Source organism: Meles meles, chromosome 1 (genome assembly GCF_922984935.1).
Source record: "Meles meles chromosome 1, mMelMel3.1 paternal haplotype, whole genome shotgun sequence".
Taxonomy (NCBI): Eukaryota; Metazoa; Chordata; class Mammalia; order Carnivora; family Mustelidae; genus Meles; species Meles meles.
The window spans coordinates 39,563,228-39,588,892 of record NC_060066.1 but is presented as its reverse complement, the minus strand read 5'-3'; the positions used below and the strand labels follow the sequence as shown (position 1 = coordinate 39,588,892).

Sequence of the window (25,665 nt, the reverse complement as noted above, 5' to 3'; positions counted from 1 at the left end):
GCTATAAAACAATATTACCACAAATTTAATAACTTAAAACAATACCCATATGTTATCTCACTGTTCCTGCAAAGTCAGGAATATGAATGCAGCTTAATTGGCCTTTGTGCCCTTAGACTGGTATTGGTCAGGACTGGAGTCTTACCTGATGCTCAACCAGGGAAGATTCTGATTCCAGATTCATGTGGTTGTTGGCAGGATTTAGTTCTTTCTGGTTCTTCAGACTGAGAGTCTTGCTTGCTTTCTTGGGGGCTGCTGGGAGGAGGCCAAATTTAGTTTCTTGCCCCCTGGGAAGAGCTTCCTCAGGGAAGCTCACTTCACCAAGCAAGCAAGCAAAGAGAAAATAGTATCTTCTAGCAAAATGGCAGCTACATCGTATGTGATATAATCATCCTTTGCCATATTCTATTGGTTAGAAGTAAGTCACAGATTTCTCCCATGTTCAAGGGGAACAGATTGCACAGAGATATGAATAATACCAGGAATCAAGATGACTGGGGGGATATATCAATATTTTGTCTTTCATCCACAAAACATTGATGCCTTCAATTAGGGATGTATCTACATTTGCCTTGTGTATAAATGGCTATTGGGTTTTTATTCACATTAACATGAGTATGGGGGCGCCTGGTGGTTCAGTTAAGTGTCTGACTCTTGATTTCAGCTCAGGTGATGATCTCAAGGTGGTGAGATCCAGCCCCCATTGTGCTCCATGCTGTGTTTGGATCTTGCTTAAGATTCTCTCTTGCCCTCTGCCTCTGCCCTCAGGCCTCATACCCCCGCCACCCACATGCACACCCACATGCACACCCACACGCTCTTTATCTCTGTCTCTCAAAATAAACAAACAAAACCATGAGTATCAACTATTCTTTTAAATATGTCCTGAACATTGACTATGTGCTAGGCATTATACTAGGTACAGGTTGAAGTTCAATGATGAGCAAATCCGGACACAGTTCCTGTTCTCATGGAAATTATAGTCAGAGGGAGAGAAAAAATAATTCTATGAATAAATGTGAAATTACAATTTTGACACATGCTATGAAAATTTGTGGTACTTTGAAAATATGCAACATGAGGAAGTGACCCGATCTGGTGGTTAGGCACAGCCTGTGGGAGGATGTTTCATTTGAGATACAAAGAATGAACAGGAATTAACCAGGGAAAGCCCTAAGGAAGAACAAATATAAAGGGCTTGTAAGAGCGGAAAGCATCAAGTGATTGAGGAATGAAAAGTGTGATTAGAGCAAAGAAACAATGAGTTACCTTCAAATTCTCATCTGTCCTTTGGACTCTACACCTATATATTCACCTGCTTATTTGATATTCAGCCGGATATTTTATACTCCTCAAATCAATGCATATAACACCACACTACTGATTTTGGCTTGCCAAGCTTAGTTCTTTCCCAGTTTTCTCTAGTTCAGTGAATGGCACCGCCATTCGTCCAGCTGAAAGTGAGAAACCTAGGAGTCATTCTTGACAATTCCATCTTCCTCAACATCTCACCAAAATCTTAAGGACTTTATCACTAGGTACAGCAGAGTTCACCATAATCCAGATATACCAAATTTTCTCATGTCCCAAGTCTTTACTTTCTCTGGTCTCCATGCTTAGAACTTCGTCTCCACCCCCTCCCTTCTCTCCTTAGCAACATCCTACTCATTCTTCAAGACTTAACCTAAACATACCACACTGACGTTCCGCTACCCCGTGCAGAAATAATCTCTCCCTCCTTGATGATACCAAACACTGTATATACCTCATCATCCCTGTTATAGGTTGAGTACTCTGGGAAGCAGGCTTTAAGATAGATCAGCATAAAAGGAAGTGCTCTTGGAAACAATGTCTGTGGAAGGGAGAGGAGGAAGTAGGACTGCGCAGAGGAAAAACTGAGCTGTCACACAGTGCTAGCAATTCTCAACCAAGCCTATATGGTGCCCTGGGGCTGAGATGGTCCTTTAAAATTGTCCCACATTAGGGCAAGTAGGCCAGGCTACTGAGTGACTGGATATGGGCTATCCCTGGAAGGAGACATGACCTTGGCTAAGGAGGTTTTCCTCATTAATCACCCCAAAAGTCTGACACCTAATGGATGTCTTCTCCTAATACTGTCAGAGTATAGAGTTGGGGAATAAGTCTTTCATTATTAAAGTGGCATCTAGGAGATGCCTTACAGCGTCCAGTCTAATCCCCATGCTCAAATCAACTGACGATAGCAATACTCTCTTGTATTAAGGCTATTTAATAAAGGGACCATCGTATTCACTAGGTTCTGAGATTTCTGAGGACAGTACACATTTCAGAGTTATGATTTCATGGAAGTACAGTGAAGAAATGATTAAAGAAATGACCAAAAGAGACTGATTAACCAAAACATGAGAGCCTAGTTGATGAAACCAAATGCCAATTTCTTCCTTCACACCAGTATTGCCCAACCACTTTTTAATTATCACCCCTTTAAGTGCCTTTTTAGATATTTTTCCCTAATCACCACCTATGAAATTTTAGTGCCACAAGTATATTGCATATCTGTGCATCTAGTATATTTTATCTGTATGTTATACATTTTTTAAAGTGTTTTTTGCCCTGAGAACCAGTAATTTTCTTTATTTTATTTTATTTCACAGAGATCACAAGTAGGCAGAGAGGCAGGCAGAGAGAGGGGAGTGGGAAGCAGGCTCCCTGCTAAGCAGAGAGCCCAAAGCGGGGCTCGATCCCAGGACCTGGAGATCATGACCTGAGCTAAAGACAGAGGCTTAACCCACTGAGCCACCCAGGTGCCCCGAAAACCAGTAATTTTCATCCCCACGGGAGCAACATTGGTCCATTACGAATGCATGATTTAGATCAATAAATGTAACTGTTAAGAGGATCAGAGTAAGGGCACCTGGGTGGCTCAGGGGGTTAAGTCTCTACCTTCCACTCAGGTCATGATCTCAGGGTCCTGGGATCAAGCCCCGTGTTCTCTGCTCAGCGGGAGCCTACTTCTCCCTCTCTCTATCTCTGCCTGCCTCTCTGCCTACTTGTGAACTCTGTCAAATAAATAAAATCTTTTAAAAAAAGAAAAGAGGATCAAAATATTTAAGTCTGCTCTTCAACCCATTCTCTGCTATGTAGTAGCGTCTACATGAGAGGCCACATGGGTGTGCCATGCTGAGCATGGAATCAGTGCAAAGGGGTTTAAATGGCCTTAGCAGCTCCTTGTTGAGCTAAGATGGCTGAGAACCTTTTCCCCATTCTAACGTGGTAGTGAGCCAAGAGTTGAGTTGTCAAGGGAACCTCCATTATTCTGTGTAAACTATTGCTTTAGACATTTAATTTTTGTCATTTATATTTAATTACAAGGTATTTCTGACATATAAACAGTAGAAAAAATATGAGACTCCTGTACGCGTAATCTAGTTTGAAATAAAGCATTATAGATGTATTTGTAGCCTCCTCCCCTCCTGTATACACCACTACAGTCTCATTTCTCTCTCTCTCCTTGAGAATAGCCACTATCCTGAATTTGGTGTTCATTATTCCCCTGCATCGTTTTACATTTTTATTTATAAACCTGCTTTTTATTTTTTATTTTTTTAAAGATTTTATTTATTTATTTGACAGAGAAAGAGATCACGAGTGGTCAGAGAGGCAGGCAGAGAGAGAGGGGGAAGCAGGCTCCCCGCTGAGCAGAGAGCCCGATGCGGGGCCTGATCCCAGGACCCTGAGATCATGACCTGAGCCAAAGGCAGAGGCTTAACCCACTGAGCCACCCAGGTGCCCCTATAAACCTGTTTTTTAAACTTCACATACACGATATCAGAATGTAAATTTCCTTTGCCATGTTTATTGTGGCATGGCATTCCACTGAGCGAATCTTTGGCTTTTTTTTTTTTTTTTAAGATTTTTTTTTTTATTTATTTGACAGCGAGAGAGAGAGAGATCACAAGTAGGCAGAGAGGCAGGCAGAGAGAAAGAGAGAGGGAAGCAGGCTCCCTGCCAAGTAGAGAGCAGAGAGCCTGATGTGGGACTCGATCCCAGGACCCTGAGATCATGACCCGAGCTGAAGGCAGCGGCTTAACCCACTGAGCCACCCAGGCGCCCCGAATCTTTGGCTTTTGTTATCACATTCAGTCTTCTCTGCTTCCCTGGGCCACTCCATTCATGCCCAAACCAGTTTTTACCTTCATACAGGTTCTTAGCGTATCCTCTGATATTTTAAAGAGACTTAGAAATATCCTGGCCCTTTCAGCAACACATTTATAAATTATCTTTCAGCTTAGGATACTTCTGTAGATAATTTCATTATTTACTAATTCTTACTAATTTATTCTGAGGATGATACTTTCCTGACCATAGTTCCAAAGTCTTCGCACACTCAACTGTAGTTTCCTGCTTTACCGTAAAATCACCCTTCTAGGTATATAATCCTGTGTTCCAGGAGTTTATAATGGTAATAGTCTGGTTTTTTTTTTTTTAAGATTTTTATCTTTTTGACAGACCAAGATCACAAGTAGGCAGAGAAGCAGGCAGAGAGAGAGGAGGAAGCAGGCTCCCCGCTGAGCAGAGAGCCCGATGCAGGGCTCCATCCCAGAACCCTGGGATCATGACCTGAGATTAAGGCAGAGGCTTTAACCCACTGAGCCACCCAGACGCCCCAGTAATAGTCTATATTTTGAAGACCCAAGTCTACATCTTTCTTTCATCAGCCCTCAAAGATAAGTTACTTGAGTGGAAGCTTCCTATACTGTTATGGACTGAAGGTTTGTGTCCTCCCTTCAAATTCATATGTTGAAGACTAACCCCCAATGTGACCGTAATTGGAGATAGGGCTTTTAAAGAAATAATTTAAGGTTAAATGAAGTTATAGCGTAGAGCTCTGATCTGACTAGTATCCTTATGAGACACGAGAGAGTTCACCAGCTTTTTATCCACCTCTTGGGACATAGCAGGAAGGTGACCATCTGCAAGCCAGAAAGAGAGTCCTTACCAGAAACTGACCATGACGACACCTTGATCCTGGATTTCCAGCCTCCAGAATTGTGAGAAAACAAATCTTTTGTTTTAGCTCCCTAGTCTATGGAATTTTATTATGGCAGCCTGAGCAGACAAACACGCATTCTAATCCCAAGAACGAATCACACAGGATACTGAAAAAGAAGGTCAGCCAAGGGGTCACAGCAATGGGAAGACTGCATTCTTCTCTTGAGCTTGGCCATCCTGACTCTAGGGTATGACAACCTTCTGAAGCCTCCTTTTTCTCTTCTATGAGAGACTTAAGAAGAACTTTTTCAGGTCCCTTAAAACTTCCTAATTAAAAGGGTTAGATTACACATTGTGGGCTATGACTCAGGCAATTGCACTGCCAGGATTCTATCCTTAAGAAGTAATTATGGATAGTCACAAAGATTTAGTTATAAGCATGTTCATGCCAAAATTGCAATCAATAGGAAAAAAAAAACCTAAAAGACAATAAACCCTGTAATCTAACTATCCAACAATGATGTTAAATTACAGTAGAAACAGACAATAGAATAAATGAATATTTATTGTGCAAACCTATAAAAACTGACTTTGTTAATAAACATCAGGGATAGGGACACCTGGGTGGCTCATTCAGTTAAGCATCTGACTCTTGATCTCAGCTCAGGTCTTGATCTCAGGGTCGTGAGTTCAAGCCCTTAACTGGGCTCCATACTGGGCATAGAGTCTACTTCAAAAAAATAACAATAAACATCAAGGATATAGTATTGAGAAACCTTGTTTTTTTTAAATCATAGATTGGCAAAAATTTTGTTAGATATCCCCTCAGTGGGGTACCTGGTTGGCTCAGTCAGTTAAATGTCTGCCTTTGGCTCAGGTCATCATCCTGGGGTCCTAGGATGAAGTCCCATGTGGGGCTCCCTGCTCAGCAGGGAGCCTGCTTCTCTCTCTCCCTCTGGCCCTCTCTGCACTTGTGTTCTTTCTCTCAAATGAAAAGTCTTAACAAAAGAAAAAAAGAAACCCTTTCAGTAAGCATGGAATATCCCACTCTTATAAGAATCTGAGCCATGCAGATCACTTTTTAAAAACGTCTTTGAACTGCTTTATTGAGGTGTAGCAATTTAAACTACAATATTTAAAGTATACAACTTGATAAGTTTTCACATACATACATACCCATAAAACCAACACAACAATGAAGATAATGAACCTATCCATAACTCCCTGAAGTTTCCTGGTACCCCTTGGTAATCCCTCCCTCCCATGTCTTGCTCTCACCCCCTTTCCCCAAGTAACTCTAGATTTACTGTCACTATAGTTTGCATTTCCTAGTTTTATATAAATGGAATCATACTGTATGTACTTTTTTTTTTTTTTTTTTTGGCCTGGCTACTTTCACTCAGCATAATTATGTTGACATTTGTCTATGTTGTTGCATGTGTTTATAATTCATTCCTTTTTCTTTCTGAGTGGTATTCCATTGTATGAGTCACTTTGACACCTGGAAAAAGCAGTCTTTAGTTCCAACCCACATGTTTCAGGTAAGAGTTTTCAGAAACATTTCACACTTACCTTAATCTTGCCATTTGTGAGGAATTAGGGCTCTGCATCTACTTGGGCCAGGCCTGATAACTCCTTACACACAGCCTGCTTTGCTTAGAGTCTTTCAAAGCATTGCTTCGTTTAAGCTTTACCTACACATCATTCTGCCACAAATTAATAAACCCAACTTTATGGTACCACAGGTGTGTTCTTGGTTTTAGATGGACTTTATCAATGGACATAATGTTTATGACCACATTAAGTGCAAAACGGTAAATAGCATATGACCTTATTTCTGTTTTTAAAATATAAATACTTGGGGGGGGGCGCCTGGTGGTTCAGGGGGTTAAGCCTCTGCCTTGGGCTCAGGTTATGATCTCAGGGTCCTGGCATCTGGCTCTCTGCTCAGCAGGAAGCCTGCTTCCCCCCTCTCTCTGCCTGCCTCTCTGCTTACTTGTTATCTCTCTCTGTCAAATATATAAATAAAATCTTTAAATAAATAAATAAATATATATACATACTTGGAAGGATGATTCTATAGTTATATATGAAAAATGGTATTTGTATTATAAATACACTTTACTACATTTTTAAGGATTTTTTTAAAAGGCATTTTTAGGGACAGTCAGGAAAAAAAGGTGAAATTATTTTACATAATCAATACTTGCTAGGCTGCCAAAGGAACAGACACATTGTGTTACTACTGCCGTATAATAGCTTAATTCATAAATCCATAGGTGTTACCCTAAAATGAGCAGTTGAACTTCTTAAGAAAGTAATCATTTTTCCCGTCTCTGGAAACAAAATTCAAATGTGAGATTAAAAATCTAATTTTTTTAAGATGTTTTTATTTATTTATCTGACAGAGATCACAGGTGGGCAGAGGAAGCAGGCAGAGAGACAGAGAGAGGGGGAAGCAGGCTCCCTGCTGAGCAGAGAGCCTGATGCTGGGCTCCATCCCAGGACTCTGGGATCGTGACAGAGCCAAAGGCAGAGGCTTTAACCCACTGAGCCACCCAGGTGCCCCATAAAAATCTAATTTCATAAATACAAATGGAATTTGGAAACTTTAAGGGCTAAAGAAAATCCTAATGTCATCATCAAGTTTTTGGCCTTGTAACTTACATTGTCTTTAATTCTAAGTCTATATAAAGCTTAGCAAGAATAGTAGTTTGTTTTTACTGTTTATTTACAAAACTCCCTTCCACCCACTAATCACAACATGCATTAAAACACTCCTGAAAGTAGGTCAAAATACTTCTTAATACATTTTGGGCATTAGGTGCTTATTGATCTTACCCTCTTTTCTAGTCTTTGAGAAAGTCTGTACAAGTGACCCTTGGGAAACACTCCTTTCAACTGCCTGGGTCCACCTACACGTGAATTTCTTTCAGTAAACAGGGTACAGTACCCTAAATGTATTTTCTTTTTTTTTTAAGATTTTATTTATTTATTTGACAGACAGAGATCACAAGCTGGCAGAGAGGCAGGCAGAGAGAGAGGAAGGGACGCAGGCTCCCTGTTGAGCAGAGAGCCCAATGCGGGGCTCAATCCCAGGACCCTGGGATCATGACCTGGGCCGAAGGCAGAGGCTTTAATCCACTGAGGCACCCAGGCGCCCCTAAATGTATTTTCCTTAAGATTTTTTTAAAAATATTTTTTCTCGTTTACTTTACAGTAAGAATATAGTACACAATACATATAACATACAAAAATATGTTAGGTGACTGTTCTTGTTCTTGGTAAGACTTCCAGTCAACAATAGATTATTAAAGTTTTGAGGAAGTCAAAAGTTACATTCCACTGTCCAGGAGACAGTGCCCCTAACCCCTGAGTTGTTTAAGGGTCAACAGTATTTAGTCCACTTAAGACACTCGTTTACACGCTAATTATTTAATGATTAAACAGCTTCCTTACAGCAACGTGGAAAGAAACCCTAAGACACCCCGCAAACATCATCTTTGTAATCAAAATCCGAAAGGGCAATTCATTTCTTCCTAACTCTACCCGGAAATGGCCAACAGATTCTAAAAATAGGATGTTTTCAAACTCCTTTTGTGGTCTTGAATGAAAGCTTAAAATAAAACAAGGACTCGTAAACACAGTCCAATGTGCTTCTCTTGTTATTTCTCATTAAAGCTACAAATTAGTAGGAAAATAGTGCCGCCCACGGGCTTCGCAAGTTTTGAATTCTGGGGAACACCCAGAGCAGGAGTGAATGAGCGAAATTGATGCGAACCGCCCCAGCCAGGCCAGCGAATGATAGGCACGCGGTATGCTGGTTGGCCCTGAAGAGAAAAAGCCAGTTTGTGAATGAAACCTGGGGCTTGGAAGAGGAACGACCGGCTTCATTCTCGGTTAAGCCCACTCTGGAAGAACCTAGCGGTGTGACCCAGGGAGAAAATGCTGACTCCACCCACACCACTCCCAGAAAAAGAATGGAGAAAACCTACACCTACTACCACGACTTTGACCTAAACACCCGCCCGACCCGCTTTTACGCTCTTCACCCTTTCCCCTCTCCCCCCACCCACGACTTCCTCGAAAGCCCCTCCCCTGGACTCAGCCTAAGCGCCACGTCTCCTAACGCCGAGGCACAAGCTACCCGGCGGAGGCTTCCTGCCGTTAACCCCTCCCAGACTCCCGCCCGAGGACTAAGATCCCCAGGCTCCGAGCCTCCGCTAGGCCACTACGGGTCACCGCCAACCGCAGGAGCCGCGCCCTCGACCCAACGGCTCCCGCCCCGCCGCGCCCCACCGCGCCCCGCCCGGGCCCACGTGACACCCACGTCCCGCCCATGACGCCCACGTGACCCGCGGCCATCCCCGCGCGCGGCGTGGATCGCGGCCGGAGCCGCCATTGTTCCGCCGAGGGACGACAGCGGGGCCTGGCACTGGCGCCGAGACGCCGCTTAGCGGCCGCCACTGGAGACACTCCCTCCCGCCGCCCCCCTCCTCTTGGCGGCTGCGGAGCGAGGCTGACTAGGGGGACCTGGGAGCCCCCTCTCCTGGCGGCAGCAGCTGCCGATCCCCGGCTCCGGCGCGAGGGGCGGCCGCGATGCGTTCAGCCTGAGGCAGTCCGGCCCGGCCCTTCTTCGCCTCCCCTGACTCTTGTACAGCGTCCGTGCGCCCCGGCGTCATCCTGCGAGTCTCGCTGACGGAGGGAAGATGGCTGCACAGAGCTGGCTGGACGAGCTGGCCCGGCAGGCCGAGGAAGGCTCGGCTCGGCTGCGGGAAATGCTTTCGGTTGGCCTAGGCTTTCTGCGCACCGAGCTGGGCCTCGACCTGGGGCTGGAGCCGAAGCGGTACCCGGGCTGGGTGATTCTGGTGGGCACCGGCGCGCTGGGGCTGCTGCTGCTCGTCCTACTCTGCTACGGCTGGGCCGCGGCTTGCGCCGGTGCCCGGAAAAAGCGGAGGAGCCCGCCCCGCAAGCGGGAGGAGGCGGCGGCAGTGCCGGCCTCGGCCCCTGACGATCTAGCCCTGTTGAAGAATCTCAGGAGCGAGGAGCAGAAGAAGAAGAACCGGAAGAAATTGCCCGAGAAGCCCAAAGTGAGTAGGGGTGGAGCGGCGGTAGACTAGGGGCCAGGGGCCGGCGTGGAAAGCCTCGAGAGAGCGAGAGGCCGACCCCGGCCGAGCTCCAGACGCCCCAGACGGGAGTGGAAAAGGAAAGAGTGAGGTTAGTTCAGAGCTGGGACTCTTGATCTCCCTAGCTAGAGGAGGTGATTGGTGGACACGTTACTGGGGAATCGTGGAGACTGGGGCAGTGTAGGACGGGTGGGGAAGACCAGTTTCGAGGAAGGAAGTTAGACGGCGTGGGGTACGTTTAAATTGAAGCGCCCAGAGGTCAAGCAGCTTTCGGGGAGCTGGACCGCCGCAATTACATACCAGCCCTTCTCGAGGCCTACCGGGTAGGCTGCGTGTGTGGAGAGTAATGGGACCTTAAGGTGGTGTTAGGAAGTTGTGGAAAGACTGCGCCTGGAAGACAGCGTCAAGTCACATGGAGACGGTAGCCAGTGGAGGAAATACGATGACCTAAAAAATCTGGGGTTTACGGAGGATTAAAAGTACCCTGGTCTAGACGCGCTTCCATTTTAGTTAGACTGTTTAAGGGAAATGGTTGCCCACTCCTGTTCTTGTGAATGTGGCCGATGGAGGCAAGGCAGGAGGGAGTCGGTTGTCTTACATACTTTGGGGTACATGGCACCATGAGAGAGAGCTCAGGCACATTCAGCGGTGTGAAACTGCATTCAGGTTTTGAAATAGAGTAAAAGGGGATGACAGAGCAGAATGGTGCAGTCTGAAAGAGAGATTAGGCACCCATTTACCGGCATGTGTGGAAATGAAGAGAGCATCACATCCATTTTATCATGCCTTTCTCTTTGTTATTTTTTTATTGCCGTTTCCCCATGATATTTTTTATAGTTTTGTGTTTTTTTTTAAATAGTTGAGCAGAGTTTGGAGGGTGTGCAGAATTAGAAACCGCTCTTAAGCCCATTTTTATATACACTGAATTAAGTTCTTTGCCTTTCAGTACAATAAATGTAACCAAGGCCATACTTTGTGAAATGCACTGTGGTCTGTGTTGGGGAGTGGGAGGTACACACGCAGGAGTTCGAATCAGTTCTGGAAACTAGTGTAGGAGACAGATTCATAAGTAATACCTGTAGTACATAGACAGGTGCTGTAGGAGCGCAAGTGGTGTTAATGAGGTCTGGAAGGTGGGAGACCAGTTTTGTTGAAGGGATTGGAAGAAGTGGGATTTGAGTTCAAACTAAAGCAATGAGAGTATTGTTGGTACCAGTACAAAGAATAAGTCAGTATTGGATAAGTGACAGGTCATAGTGCATTATTAGACCTAGGTAAATGATCACATTTTGTCTGCCGATTAAGAGGATGTAAGATACATACAAAATCTAGGCAAGGTACAACTTTGTCAGTATGAAGTCTGCCTTAAGTTAGAAGAGGAAATAGAACTGGTTTGGAACATATGTAATTAAATTTGTTGAGCACATCAGAGGTTACCAGAAAGTAATGTATGGTGGACACAGAACTTGGCTCCAAAATAAGCAAAGAAAGTGATCTTTAAAAAACCACATACATTAGTAAGCCTAAACCCTGTGTGGATGAAGCAGGTTGTGAACATTGCAAAGCCCTGTTTGGGATGTCTAGAATTTCAGGTAGACTTGAGCGCAGAGACAGGTTCCCCGGGATCCCATCCGAAGTGCATCATAACATTCAGATGACCTGTCTGACAAGGAACAGGCTTCTGTGAAACTTGTCCTGTGAAAAAGACTCATCAGACTTAGGACTTAATGCTTCTCTTTTTCATTTTAGTTAAGGAATGGCGGAAGTGAGTGAATAAATACATCTAATATTAATCTTTGGGGAGTGGAGAATGGAACGACTGATCAAATGGTTGAATGTTAAATGGGAGAGAAAATATCTTTGCCTACTTCGTGGTATAGAGGTGTTGGAGAAGCTTGTCAACATTAACAAAATTCTACTTTTCAAACTTTTTTGACTGCAGCTTACTACACACTTTACATTGCAGTACCTGTCTCCACCCTCCCCTTACACACATACCAAACCATTGTTTTTCTTTAATGATATTTGTGACCCATCGGATTGGCTTCACATTTCATTGCAAGGTATGACCCACAGGAAAATACTGCTTTATGGGAATGAAAAATGAAAGTACCCATTTGTGCAGTACTCAAATGCTTTGCACTGTGCTAAGTATTTACTTGGAGAAAAGCAGCATACTGCTTGCAAATCAAAGGCAGTAAAAAGGAATACAATATTCATATGTCTCATTGTGAAGGGGATACAAAAGTAAAAGCTCAGTTACTCCCCAGGGAGCTTTTTATTCCAGTTGTGAAAAAAGATACACTAAAAAAAAAAACAAAATTAACAGTGCAGACCCATTATGGGCCCAGGATGCTGTGAATGGATTTATCATATAATCTGGCTTTGAATGTGCGTAGGAGCAAGGTAGTGGAAGAGGCTGAAGCAACAGAAGAGACTCATTAGAGGATGACTTACCTCTGTCAGCCTGGTAGGAATGGGGACTAAACTTAAGTAAGGCATTTAACCTTGCTCTATTTAGCTTGTCTTGTGTATAAATTGAGAATCTTGAGTTAAAATACTGCAGAATTTTTCAAAATGTTATCTCTGACTACTTGCAATAGAGTTACTTAGAATGTTTATCAAAATTTATAGATTCCTGAACATCAGAACAGATCTTATCAATTCAAGATCTCTGGAACTGAGTCCAGGGAATCTGCATTTTTAACGAGCTGCCTTAGTAAATCCTTGCTGCTAGTTTAAAAATCACTCATTGGTGTAGGATCATTAGATCCACAGAGTAGGAGAGGTTTCTAAGTGGAATCGTGTTTAATCTTATAATCTGTCTCTTCATCACTACATCATTCTGATACACGCTTTAGGATATACCTTACTCTGATCCAACTAAACTACTATGGGTTTGTGAAAGGATATTACATATTTACTTAAATATTTTATGTTCATCATTTTATCCCATTATTTTTAGTTCTCTCTGAAGCCATTCCAAATTTTGCAAGTCAGGTTTTTAAAATTTGTTTCTAATAACTTATTTTCATCTGTAGAATAGGTGTTATTTAGCTCTTTATTATCTCCCTATAAGCACTTTTTGACATTTTTATATCACTTTGGTTTTTGTCCCCTAATAATGTCCTGGCATAGGTTTTTTAAGGTATGAATGCAGTTTATTTGCCTATTTAAAGTGGAGGGAGTGGCACTTTTCTCTGGGCTTATTTCTTGGGATTTTTGGAAATTATTGTTATGTATATTTCATGACATGTAGTACAATGTGAGTATTAAATAGGCACTCAGTAAATGTTTTTAACTTGACTTATTCTGAGCAGTGCTTTAGATAGATATAAGATCTCAGATAACTGGTCTTTAACAATCATTGTTTTGAATTTCAACTGGAAGTCTATAACCCAGGATCAACTTCAATAAAAATTCATTTCAGTGAAAAAGTTATTTTTATATTAGTGTAGGATTTCTCATAAAGATTTGCCGTAGTGCAGTTGTTGATATCAGTATGCTCAGTGAATAGTGTTTTGTCTTTGTCTTGTTTGCTGCTGTATAACCTTGCATGGTGCTTGACACTCAATAAATAATTACGGAATGCATGAAGTAGTAAGATGTCCTGCCAGTGTATTTATACAATTCATTCCCATTCTTCATGCCTGGTAAACAGTCATCTGAGCCATCTTTTTATCTTTACAGTGGATGATGGCTGTGTTTGCTTCTTCAGACTAAAATTTTGTGAGGTCCATCATTCGACAGCCAATAAATCATTCTAATAGTATGCCGTGTCTTTTGTAGTTCTTACTTCTGTTCCAGTTTCATTGCCATTGCCCTACTTTTGGACTTCATTACCTTTTGCTTCGACTATGCTAACAGCATCCTAACTGGTTTTCCTGCTTCCTGTCTCTTTGTTGCCTTTCCTTTCTACCCACTCCTGTTAGTTAAATCTTTTAAAGCCTAGCTCTGATCATGACTTTCATGTTCACACCTTGTCAGTTGTTTCCCCATCACATGTTGAGTAAAATCCAGTCTATGACGTGGCCATGATGTAAACCCATCTTAGATTTATCTCTTAACCATTATCCCAAATGCGTTACCATTAGCTAGACTGCAGTATCTCTCTTTATTCATACTATTTTGTTCCATTAGAAAGCCTTTATTTCTGTATCTGTACAGTTTCGACCTATCCTTCCAGGAAGGCCCAGCTGTGGTTCTCTCTCCACTATAAAGCCTTCTCTAGCTCCCCAGATAGAGTTAGTCTCTTTTTTTATATATATCTATTTTGTATTTTATTATGATATCTAAAAACAACAGAGCATTGCCTAGGAATGTACCTGTAGGGCAATTGAAATTTTTTTCCCAGCTCTGCAACGTCCATGATCAGGGAAGCAAAATTGATTTTGGGATTAGAAATTAATTTTAGTGAGTAGGTGAACTTGCCAATATGGAATCCCTGAATAATGGGGATCAACTTTGTACTGTCTGTATCTGTAACTGGACCCTTCCTTTTACCTCCTCATATCTAGATGTCTGCTTGACTTCTCCAGTTGGAAATCTGGCATTTGTCTCAAATTTTAACATCTCCAAAAGAATTAATGATTCCTTGCTTTACCATTTCTGTAAATGGTAAATGACTGCCACCCATTCAGTTATTCAAGCCCCAAATCTAAGAATCCTTCTTGATTCTTCCCTTTTTCTCACCTTGTATCTTCCCTACCTTATGTCTAATCTTTGAGCAAATACCGTCCACTTTATCTCCTAAGATGGGTATTCAGTCTGACTACTCTCAGTTCTGTTGTCTGGATCCTTAGCTCACTTTTGTAGCAATAACTTCTGCAGGCTGCCTCCAGTCCTAAAGCCAACACTTGTCTAAAACCAACTCTTCAGTGGCTTTTGCATTTTAAACCTCAACTTCTTTCATATGTGGCCCAGCACCTGCGTTTCTTTCTAAGTTGATTTTGAGTTAATTTCCTCTCATTATTACCTCCAGCTATAGTGATCTTTTTTCAGTTCCTCAAATTCCTTCACAACCCAGTGCCTTTACGTGAACTATTATTAACACTTCTGGAGTAATCTTTTTCCCCACTGTTCTAATCAGCCTGTAGATCTTACCTTAAAACTCACCTTCCTAGATAATCATTTTCTGATCACCCTATTTGACATAGGCATCCCGTTCTGTTTTCTGTCTCAATTTTTGATATGTGGGTATTTTTTTAATTGTAAATATCACAGTTTATATTATTTGCTTATCCAGTAATTAATTTTTGGGGGGGATCCTCTGCCGCCAGTAGGGGAAAGCCTCGCTGGCCTCGAAATGCAGTGGCAAACGGTGCCCAGCACATGTAAGGGCCTTTAATAATTATTTGTTGAACTGAATTCTGAACAGAGTAACTCTAATGATATCTCACAGTTTATTTTAAGATACTCCAACAGAACTACTTTTTTTTATTCTTTAGTGGTTTTGCTATATCACCCCCAGGTATTAGTAAACGTAAATTATATCACTTGCCACCTACATTATAGGATTTTCTTTTTACCTCTGTTCACTAGTCCCCTTAGTTCTAAATACTAAAAGAATAGTCATTTGAAAATGAGTAAATAAAAATTATCATTCAATGAAAAAAATCTCGAGTCATAGTTAAAACGAATATTCCCTATTGTACAGAAAAGGAATCTTGAGATTCATAAAGATTAAATAACTTATTCAAGGTGATAGAGCAAAGGAGTTTCAGAGTTCAGAGTGCTAACCATTACACCATGGAACCGCCACGAGCAAAGGCGTTTCAAGGGCTAAACAGTATACTGATCGTTACTCTACAAACTCAACTGTTATTTCTGCTGTACCTCTCAGGTTTTCCTAGCATGTTTGCATTCAGAGAACAAATCCAGTTTTCCCAGTGAATTACAACTCTGTAATTCTTTTAAAATTTACTTTTAGAATCAGAAGTTTGTACTGAAAATTCTAACGACTTTTACCGAAGCTCCAGAATTTTGGCTCCATTTGGTTGTATGACAGGGCTTTTTCATCTTGTCATTTTATCCTGCCAGAGGCCTAGTAGAAAAGACCTTTAATAGTTCTGCTTATCTGAGATACCGAGAGCAGCAATAAACCCTCTGAACACTTGGGGTTTCTTTTGCATTTGGGCATTACTGATTAATGCCGTACTTCTCAACTTCATGAAAGCTTTGACGTATCTTTAAATTACTATTATTCAGGCAAACTCAAGAACTCTAAGTGAGGAATTGGTGTTATTTGACCAGTTTTAAAGTTTACTTTTTTCTCTCCAGCTATGCTAGTCGTTTTCAAACTGTGCCACAGAATGCCAGTATTCCAGAAGGCATCCAACAAGCTCTGAGAAAGTACATGGCTGTGTCTCTGCTGTATCGTATATAGTTCTTACCTCAGTACCCATCAGAGGTCAAACCTTAGAAACCAGTAATACTGTATTGAATTCTTCAGAAATCCTCTTAGTATAATTTGGCCAGGTGACAGGTATGGAGAATCATCTCTCTATCCTATGAAAATAGTTCTGAGCATCCCTGATGCAGTCAAAAGGTAGTTTGGAATCCCTGAAAAGAGTTGAGTCTTTGGCTAGCTGCTTAGAAGGCAAAAAGGATCTTACCTCTAAAGGAAATATCTCGGGATATACAGCAAGATTTTGCAATTGAATTATAGGCCGTGTTTGTAAGATTGTTCTCTAAGTTATTAAGAGTTTAAAATTGGAGTTGAATTTAATTATTTTTTTTAAGATTTTATTTATTTATTTGACAGAGAAAGAGCACAGTAGGCAGAGAGGCAGGCAGAGAGAGAGAGGAGGAAGCAGGCTCCCTGCCAAGCAGAGAGCCCGATGCAGGACTCGATCCCAGGACCCTGAGACCATGACCTGAGCCGAAGGCAGAGGCTGAGCCACTGAGCTCTGGAGTTGAGTTTAAAAAAATTTTATAAGTTACTATGACTGAAACTATAGTTTATTGTATATTTAGTTTATGTGATTGATACATTCGCATTAGGCAGAGGAAAGACAAAATTCGTGCTTTCAAATAAATGACAAGGAATTGTTCTTTCATGAATTTCTATCAGAACTCTTCAGACTAAAACTGACTGAGGCAAGGTCTTGTTGATCAGTTAAGTTGATGTGTATAAAGCATCTGGCAAGGTCCTTGGCACATGGCACATACTTGGAAATTACCAGTTATTGTCAGGCTATATTATAGTCTAATCTGTCAGCTAAAGATGATGCATCTTGAATTTCTGTAACATCTTGCCTTTTATCTTCTTTAGGAAGGGTGTAATGTATACACTTATGCTTCTTGTATGTTCAGTATAACTTTAAGCCAAGAAAATTGAAACTCCAGTGAAGTAGTAACTTCTCTAGGGTGGCACTCATTTGAGAATTCAACTCTGGTTTCAGCTTGCCTTCAAAACCCATACTGTTTGCCATTAAAGGGAGGGGTTAGAGGGGTAGGGAGAAGGGGGTAAAGTATACCTTTTGCCTTGTATTTTAATATGTGGTGTTACCTTCTTCCTTTGCTAGGTTCTAAGCTTTTTGAAGGCAGCGATTGGGCCTCACTTGTCTTTGTTTCAAGGTTTTAAGGGTTCTACGTATTACTCTACTGTGTTCACTTACTGGATGTTGAATGAATGAACATAAGTGAATATGATACAATTTTCTGCTCTTAGAAAATGGTGAAACTATAAGCAGTTTTTTGGTTTTTGTTTTTTTTTTTTTTTTTTTAAAGAAAGAAAATATTACATTGCTATCTCTAGAGCAAGTCTGGACTATTTCTGGCCTCTGAGAGGATACATTTACTTATCATTTGTATTCTGTTAACTTCCCAAAAGAATTTGTGTCTGGAGTACTGAACACGTGTACTGTTTGTTGGCCCTCTTAACCACCAAGACCTAACATTTATTTTGAGCTCGCTGGTTTGAAAAGTGACCTGAATGCTAGAACATGGGGATGGGGATTTGAGCCATCATAGCCATGTTCTCTCCTTTATTGTCATTTTAATAAAAAACTCGTATAAGATAAGTACATACTTTTTTTTTTCAATATTACAGATGATGAAATCCAGTATTAAGTCAAGGAAAATGCTTATAACCACAAGGAGTAAATGCAGAAGTCAAGTCTTGATTCTAGTTTTGTCCAGTTCCAAAGCCCATGGTCTTTTCATATTCCTTCTTTTTTTTTTTTTTTTTTTTTTTTTTGTAGTTGGTAGACTGCCCTTCTAGTTTCTAAACTTAAGGCGTTTCCAAGTAATTTGAAGTCATGGTTTTTATATTTTATGTCTAGAAATAAAATTTACATAGCTAAGTGAAAATGGGATTCTAAATGATTTCATTTTAAAAGTCAAATGTTAAACCTCATATATGCTTATCTTAGAGGTAGATTCTTTTGCAATTTAGAATCAGTTCCACAAATATGTGCAGGCTGCTCAAATGGTGTAGATGTCTGTTCAGCATGTCTTCTTATTCTGAACTTCAACACGCCTGGAGGGCAAATTCCTTTCATTTGTCCTTGTTCCTGAGGTCCCTCGCCCACTGCCTGGTACTTAAGTACTTAATAAACACACACACAATGTCCTTTTTGAAAGAATCTGGCGTGGGAGTTGAGGAATATATAATAATAAGGCAGAGTCAGCGATGCCTACACCAAGTTTATCCGTATAAAAAATGATTATGTCATTCTTCTGTTACTGGTTGATTTTCATCAGATTTGGAGGATGTTCTTGTCTAATTTAAAATATAGATTGTATGCTATATATGAAATTAACCTTGGTTGGCCCTGGAAGGAACCTTCAGAGTGTTCTAGAAAATTTTATACTAGCGTGCAATAAGAGGCCCATGTAGTTGCTAATCTATGGAAACACACCATATATATTAAGGCTTCATGATGAGAGAAGATAATACTTTTGTGTAAAACCCAGATTGGCAGTCAGGTTGTATTTAAAGTGTTGGTTTGCAGTTAGTTACTTTTCATGTGAGCAGATATACATGATACGCTTCTGTTACTGGATTTGCTGATTTAAATACGGTTAACGATTTTCCAGGATGCAGCCTTTTTGACCAGCTAGTGGAGTAAGAGGACAGATTAGTGTTTCTGATGCGTAGAAGAGGCATAGCCACCATAGTGTATCCTTTTCTCCTGCTGCCCAAAAGCTCTTTGACTTTATTCTTGGGAAAGGAGGCTTATTGTTTCATATTATCAGGCATTTTGGGGGAGTTGTTGCTCCTAGTAGTAGTGAGAGCTATTTAAAGCCCGAGGGTTAGTGGAACACTGGGAAATCTGCGTGGACAGAGGAACAGCTACTGTCACAGCCATTGCTTAAGTTTATTCTCTTGCAAAGAAGGAAGTAAAATTGGCACAGGTCTGCCGAGTGGGACCAACCTCTCTGCATGGTAGTTATTTCAGAGTCTATGAAATGGAAACTGAGTGTTCCCTTTGTAAGTCACTGACACAGGACTTCAGACTTCCTAGTTGATTAAGAGGAAAGGTTGTTTAATCTTTCATTTGGGAAGCTGTATCAGCAGTGTTTGCAGTTGGTCTCAAAGCAATTGCATTGAACTTTTTAGGTATTTTTAACCACTTAATTTCTCACCTTTTAGCAGTTAATAGATAAGCTAAAATGAGTTAGTGTAGTCATTTACTTGAGTAAAATGGAAGTGCTGTCTGAGTGACTTTGATGGAAAGTTTCCTGAAGGGATTAGTTAAGTGAAGTTTTTAGAAATGTAAGCTTGCGAGCTGCCAGTTAGAGGTGGGAAACTGGAGTTGGAGCTGCAAGATGGCTCGGGTGGTCTAAGGCTTGTATAGAAAGGTAAAGCCAACCATGGAAAATCAGAAAAGGTCTGGCTAAAGAGGATAGTATGAACTAAGAACTAGCATATGAGAATCGACAGGTAAGACGGTGGTATTAGAAAGTAGAATTAAACAGTTTTATATTCCTGTTGTTGTTGTTTTTTTAAGATTTTATTTATTTATTTATTTATTTGACAGACAGAAATCACAAGTAGGCAGAGAGGCAGGCAGAGAGAGGAGAGAGGAGAGGGGAAAGCAGGCTCCCTGCTGAGCAGAGAGCAAGCCCGATGGACCCTGGGATCATGACCTGAGCTGAAGACAGAAGCTTTAACCCACTGAGCCACCCAGGTGCCCCTATTCCTGTTATTGTTATGGCTCTAAGTCCAAATTCCTTTCAGGGTTTTTTTTTACCTTTCTCTTTGTATTACCCCTGCCCCCCCACCCCAAACATACACATACACATACACAGGAAGGCAGATTAGAGGAAGCAGCAGGAAAGTGACAAAACAGCACAGGAGAAAGAAAACCGAATGAAGAATGAGGAGACCTGGGGCGCCTGGGTGGCTCAGTGGGTTAAAGCCTCTGCCTTCAGCTGAGGTCATGATCCCAGGGTCCTGGGATCGAGCCCCGCATAGGGCTCTCTGCTCAGCAAGAAGCCTATTTCCCTGGCTCGCTCTCTGCCTGCCTCTCTGCCTACTTGTGATCTGTCTGTCAAATAAATAAATAAAATATTTTAAAAAAAAGAATGAGGAGACCTGGTTTTGTCATCTGACTTCAGTAAGTTGATTAAGAGCCAGCTGATTAAATTGGGATTAATTGGAAATTTCATCAGCTAAAAGACAGCTTTTGTTTTGGTTTTTCTGCCATAAATCTTTGGGAAGCCTACAAATTGGGTTTTAGAATATTAATGGTCTCTTTCTCTAACTGTATGTCCCTGATAATTTTGAACAAACTCAGGGAAAGTCAAGTTGTAGAAAATTGAACATTCATATTGTTTTCTTGAGTTTGGCTTGGCTATAATGAGTAATCTGGTTGGTGGAAGTCTGTTCTGTAAGAATGGGAAATAAGGCAACTGAAACGAGTGTACATTGATTTACTAACTCACTGTATTGGAATATGAGGAGACTAGCCAAGCGAAAAGAAGTAGTAGGATCCATAAAGAAGAGGTTAGAATACAGATACTTGGACCCCATTCTTCAGACTCCTAAATCCTAAATATATTTCTGGTGATAGAGCTCAGAAATGTTTTTTGGGGGGGGTAGGTAGGGTTTAACCCCCAAAATGCCAGATTTGGAATTCACAGACTTAATCTTATTCATGGGTACCTCTAAGAACTATAATTATTTTAGGAGTGTCAAAGCTGAGGTAGCCTTTCTTTTTTTTTTTAAAGATTTTATTTATTTATTTGACAGAGAGATCACAAGTAGACAGAGAGGCAGGCAGAGAGAGGGAAGCGGGCTCCCTGCTGAGCAGAGAGCCCGACGTGGGACTCAATCCCACGACCCTGAGATCATGACCTGAGCCGAAGGCAGTGGCTTAACCCACTGAGCCACTCAGGCGCCCCTGAGGTAGCCTTTCTTAAGCTGTAGCAGTGGACTGGTAAATTTCTTAACCCCAGAACAGTAGATCCATTAGATAATTACAGGAATTAGAATTACTAGGGACATTAGAGATAATTTAATACAGAGGCCAACAAACTATGGTCCATGGACCAGATCTGGTCCTCTACCTGTGTTTTGTAAATAAAGCTTTATTGGAACACAGCCAAACTCCTTCATTTATTCATCTATGTCTGCCTTTGTGCTACAGTAGCAGCGTTTTGTAGTTGCAGCAGAGACAGCATGGCCCACAAAGCCTAATATATTTCCTGTCCCTTTACTTACAAAGTGTGCCAAATTTTGAGTAGCTCAGATCTCTCGTTCTGTATATGTAGAAATAAGATTCAAATACAATGACTGAAACATTCGAAGATGACATAACTAATTGGCAGAGTGCAAATACAGTTTAGTCCTCTGTTTTCCTGCTTTCAGTCCATTATTTTTTGTTGGACAGAAAATATATTGTGATACAGAGTTTTGTTTGTAGGTTCATTATTAATTATATTATGAAACACAGTTACTATGAATAGTAGGCCAGGTCTTAGATAACATGGCTATACAGAAACCTTTTAAATTTGGGTCAGGGTAGAATTTGATTGTAGTATATTCTGTTTCCTGAGTATAAATCTTTGGTTTGACCTATCTAGTAGTTTGATAACAAGATTCTTTCTGTTGCCTGTGCAGCCTAATGGACGGACTGTTGAAGTGACTGACGAGGAAGTTGTCCGAACTCCTCGAAGTATTACAACAAAGCAGCCCTTAGAGACAGATAAGAAAAATGAAAAGGTAAGCTTGGGAACATATGAAATTATATGCAAAGCTCTTAATAAAGAGAGTAACATAAAAAATGATGATTTTTCTGTTTCACAAAAGTACATATACTCCCCATTTAAGGACAACTGAAAATCTGAATTTGTCGTAGCAGATAGGTGGTGCAGGTCTAATTAAGTTGTTTTATTTTTTTACTTTTAAAAGGAAGGATATCACCAAGTATTTTAAACATGCTGTGGCATTATTAAATTCATTTTGCCAAAATAATGTACTCATGAGTTGAACATCTTTTATGAGTAAGATTCCAGGTTTGTAATATCCCTCTTATTTGAAAACCGAATTGTGTTATCTTTGTTAACAGTGCACTTCTAACATGAAGAGCTTACCAAAATGTTCTGTGGTGTTAAGGGTTAAAACAAATTTCTGTTCTGATGGAGATATAATTCTTATTAGGCAGTTTGACTTTGTTTAACAAAAGAGAATGTCCTATATTCAGGTCATTATTAAAAGGTTTAGATGTGCACTCTTAAGTTTTCAAATAAGACAACCTATCATAACCCATAAATGGTACATTCCTGGGATTTTATTCAGTTTTCAGTGTTAGAACTGACCCAGTTTTTATTTGACTCAGTTTAGTTTGCAAGTAGGCAAAGTTTAAAAAACCGTTAACAGTGAAAGGTTGTTCTGCTATGGGAGAGAAACTTTGATTTAAGTCCTTTTGGTATATTAATTACTTGCCCGTCCCCCCCCCCCCCAAAACCCTACACATGCATAACTCCTTTCCAAGAAAGACAAAAAAAAAAAAAAATAACCAGAGGTAGGTAAATGGTTTCTAGGAACTAGCATGCAACATTCCAGTCCTACAGAATAGTAGTATGAAATGGTTGCTACAGTTTCTTTTCTTTTTTTTTTTTTTTTTTAAGATTTTATTTATTTATTTGACAGAGAGAGATCACAAGTAGGCAGAGAGAGAGGAGGAAGCAGGCTCCCCGCCCAGCAGAGAGCCAGATGCGGGGCTTGATCCCAGGACTCTGAGATCATGACCTGAGCCGAAGGCAGAGGCTTTAACCCACTGAGCCACCCAGGCGCCCCGGTTGCTACAGTTTCTTAATGCTTGCAGTTTCAAAATGTCTAAAAAACTGGCAAGATCAATTCTCCCCTTTAATCCAATACAATTGGTCTAGGGCCACAATAGCTGCAGGTAGGATGGCTTAAAGTGAAGAATAGTTGTAGGAAAGAGTTAAATTTATGCCTGATTTTGCCTGTGGCTGAAAAATAAATAGTAAATAACTTGTATTGGGAAATAAGGATACAATTTCAGGATTGTGAATTTACAGAATGAGTAGTTTATATGTCTAATATGGATTTATACTTCTTCCATCTAAAGTTTCTTTATTTCTGGGTTTTCTCTCTACTAGTGAGCATTTTATGCTTATTCTTGCTTCTAGTTCCTGAATTATCCTGAAAAATTTGTAGTTAGAATAATAGATTAACTACCATCCATTTCTGATTGATGAATCATATATAGACTGGGTGTATGAGGATGTAAAACTACAGTTTAGAGTTTATAATCATTCTGAAATTAGTGATAGAAAATAATTATAGTAATGGATTATTTGTTAAGTATCTGTAATATGGCAGGCACCATGCAAGTTGAGGTATGTGTATGAGTATATTTACATATATCTAGTAGAGAAAAGTTACTGAGTACCCACTGGGTGTACTTTTAAGACTTACAGAAAATTTATATGCTACTTCATGCTCACAGGAGCACTGAGGAGGTGGTATTATACCTATCTTACAAATAAGAAACCTGAGGCATAACTTATCAAAGCTACTAAAAATAGTTCTATGCTATACCCATCTGACTTCAAAGTCTGTGCTTTTTACTGCTCTGTATGATTTCTGATCCTTTCATAAACTCTACAAGGCTGATAAGGGCTCTGAGGCATAGAGGAATTTTGCAGTTTCACTCATTTCATAGTTTGTGAAGTAGGATTTGAATCCAGCTCATTCTGCTGCTAAAGCCCGTGCACTTGTGAATCACTTGATGGTACCGCCTCCTTTCAGTTGCTGTTGCCTTTTTCAGGACAGAGCTTCTGCCTTTGGTTTGCTGCCTTTTTGATTTGACTTTTTGCATAGTAGTAAATGCTGCAACTCATGGCTAGTGTTTCTTTTTGCCATCTGCATCTTGGAATTTATGCTTTTTAACTTGTTTCAGTCCAAGAGACCTCATTTCAGTTAATTTTTTATGCTCTTGCACTGTGTATGTTTTTGTGTGTTTTAAATATATTTTTAAAGAATTTCTAATTTTTTGTAAAGATGCTTGTCGTAGATCTACTTATAAACCTTTATACACATTTTTGTGTGTATTTGTTTTCCTTTCAGGGCCGTATGTTGGGCAATTTGAGAGGTACAGTCTGCCTGTAGAATAATTGTCCTCTCAGCTGTGATATTGAATATCTTGCCCTGTCACTTGAATAAACCTCACAGAGAAAAACATTGTCTAAAAACCATATATGACAAGAGTTACAGACCTTGGGTCTATAAAGCAAGTTAAAGTACCATAGTTTTCTAGGTCTTTATTTGGCTGTGAAGGTCAGTGCTTCATTGATACTGGTCTCTAGCAGAATCCATATAGGACCATTAGCTAGGCTGAATGCATTGTGCTACTAGATGCTGAAGGGAATAAGAAGAATGGAAGATGTACTTAACCCTCAGAGAGACTGCATTCTAGTTAGGAAGTGCAAGCACAAGAGAAGATATAGCAGGTAACAAGTGTCTGAGTGCCACATATCCAGAGGAATAAGATTATCCTATTTGGGAGGCTAGAAAAGATTGACTTAATAGGACTTTAAGGTTGGGGGTGGTATTTCAGTAACTGGAAGTGAGGAAGCCATTTCTGGCAGGTGAGAGGAACAAATGAACATAATCAGACACTATTCAGCTGGAGCAAAAGAACATATTCAGACATACTCAACGGAAAGGCCTAGACAAGTTTGACTGGTCAGGGTGGGTGGGGGTATGATAAAAATAGATGTGTTCAGCTGGCAGCAACATTTGTGAAAACAAATCAGGCTTGCATTAGTGATTATGAGGGTCTGAATTAAGATAGAAGGTTAAAGATTGTCAGTAAGAGAGACATTAGAAACAAAAATGTGTGAAATTCGGTCACTGTCAGGTTGTTCAGGACAAACTCAGTGGGGTCCCGCTGAAATAGTAATTCAGTCATTATAAATAATAATAAGCTCTCGTATTTTATGATGCTACAATAATACAAATATTTGCACATCTCAACCCTGTTGAATAACTCTTGGTTGGGGATGGAGGAGAATATAATCATTTCTTCAAATCCAGCTCATTAAAAAGAGCTCAGTGGATTGCCCAGCAATACATAGCTAGTAAACAATG

General features: G+C 40.6%; 1 protein-coding gene across 6 annotated transcripts in view; it reads left to right on the top strand.

Annotated features, from left to right (window-relative positions):
• Positions 1–9,232: 9,232 nt before the first annotated feature.
• Positions 9,233–25,665, top strand: part of MTDH (metadherin) — a 58,531-nt gene continuing 42,098 nt past the window's right edge. Inside the window, exons 1-2 of one of the 6 annotated variants that reach the window (XM_046004223.1) lie at positions 9,233–10,061; positions 22,168–22,269. In XM_046004223.1, the coding sequence (XP_045860179.1) occupies positions 9,681–10,061; positions 22,168–22,269 (483 nt within the window). In that variant the 5' untranslated portion in view covers positions 9,233–9,680. The remainder of the gene's footprint in view (positions 10,062–22,167; positions 22,270–25,665) is intronic. The other 5 variants (XM_046004253.1, XM_046004215.1, XM_046004246.1 and 2 more) reach the window with 5 other exon arrangements.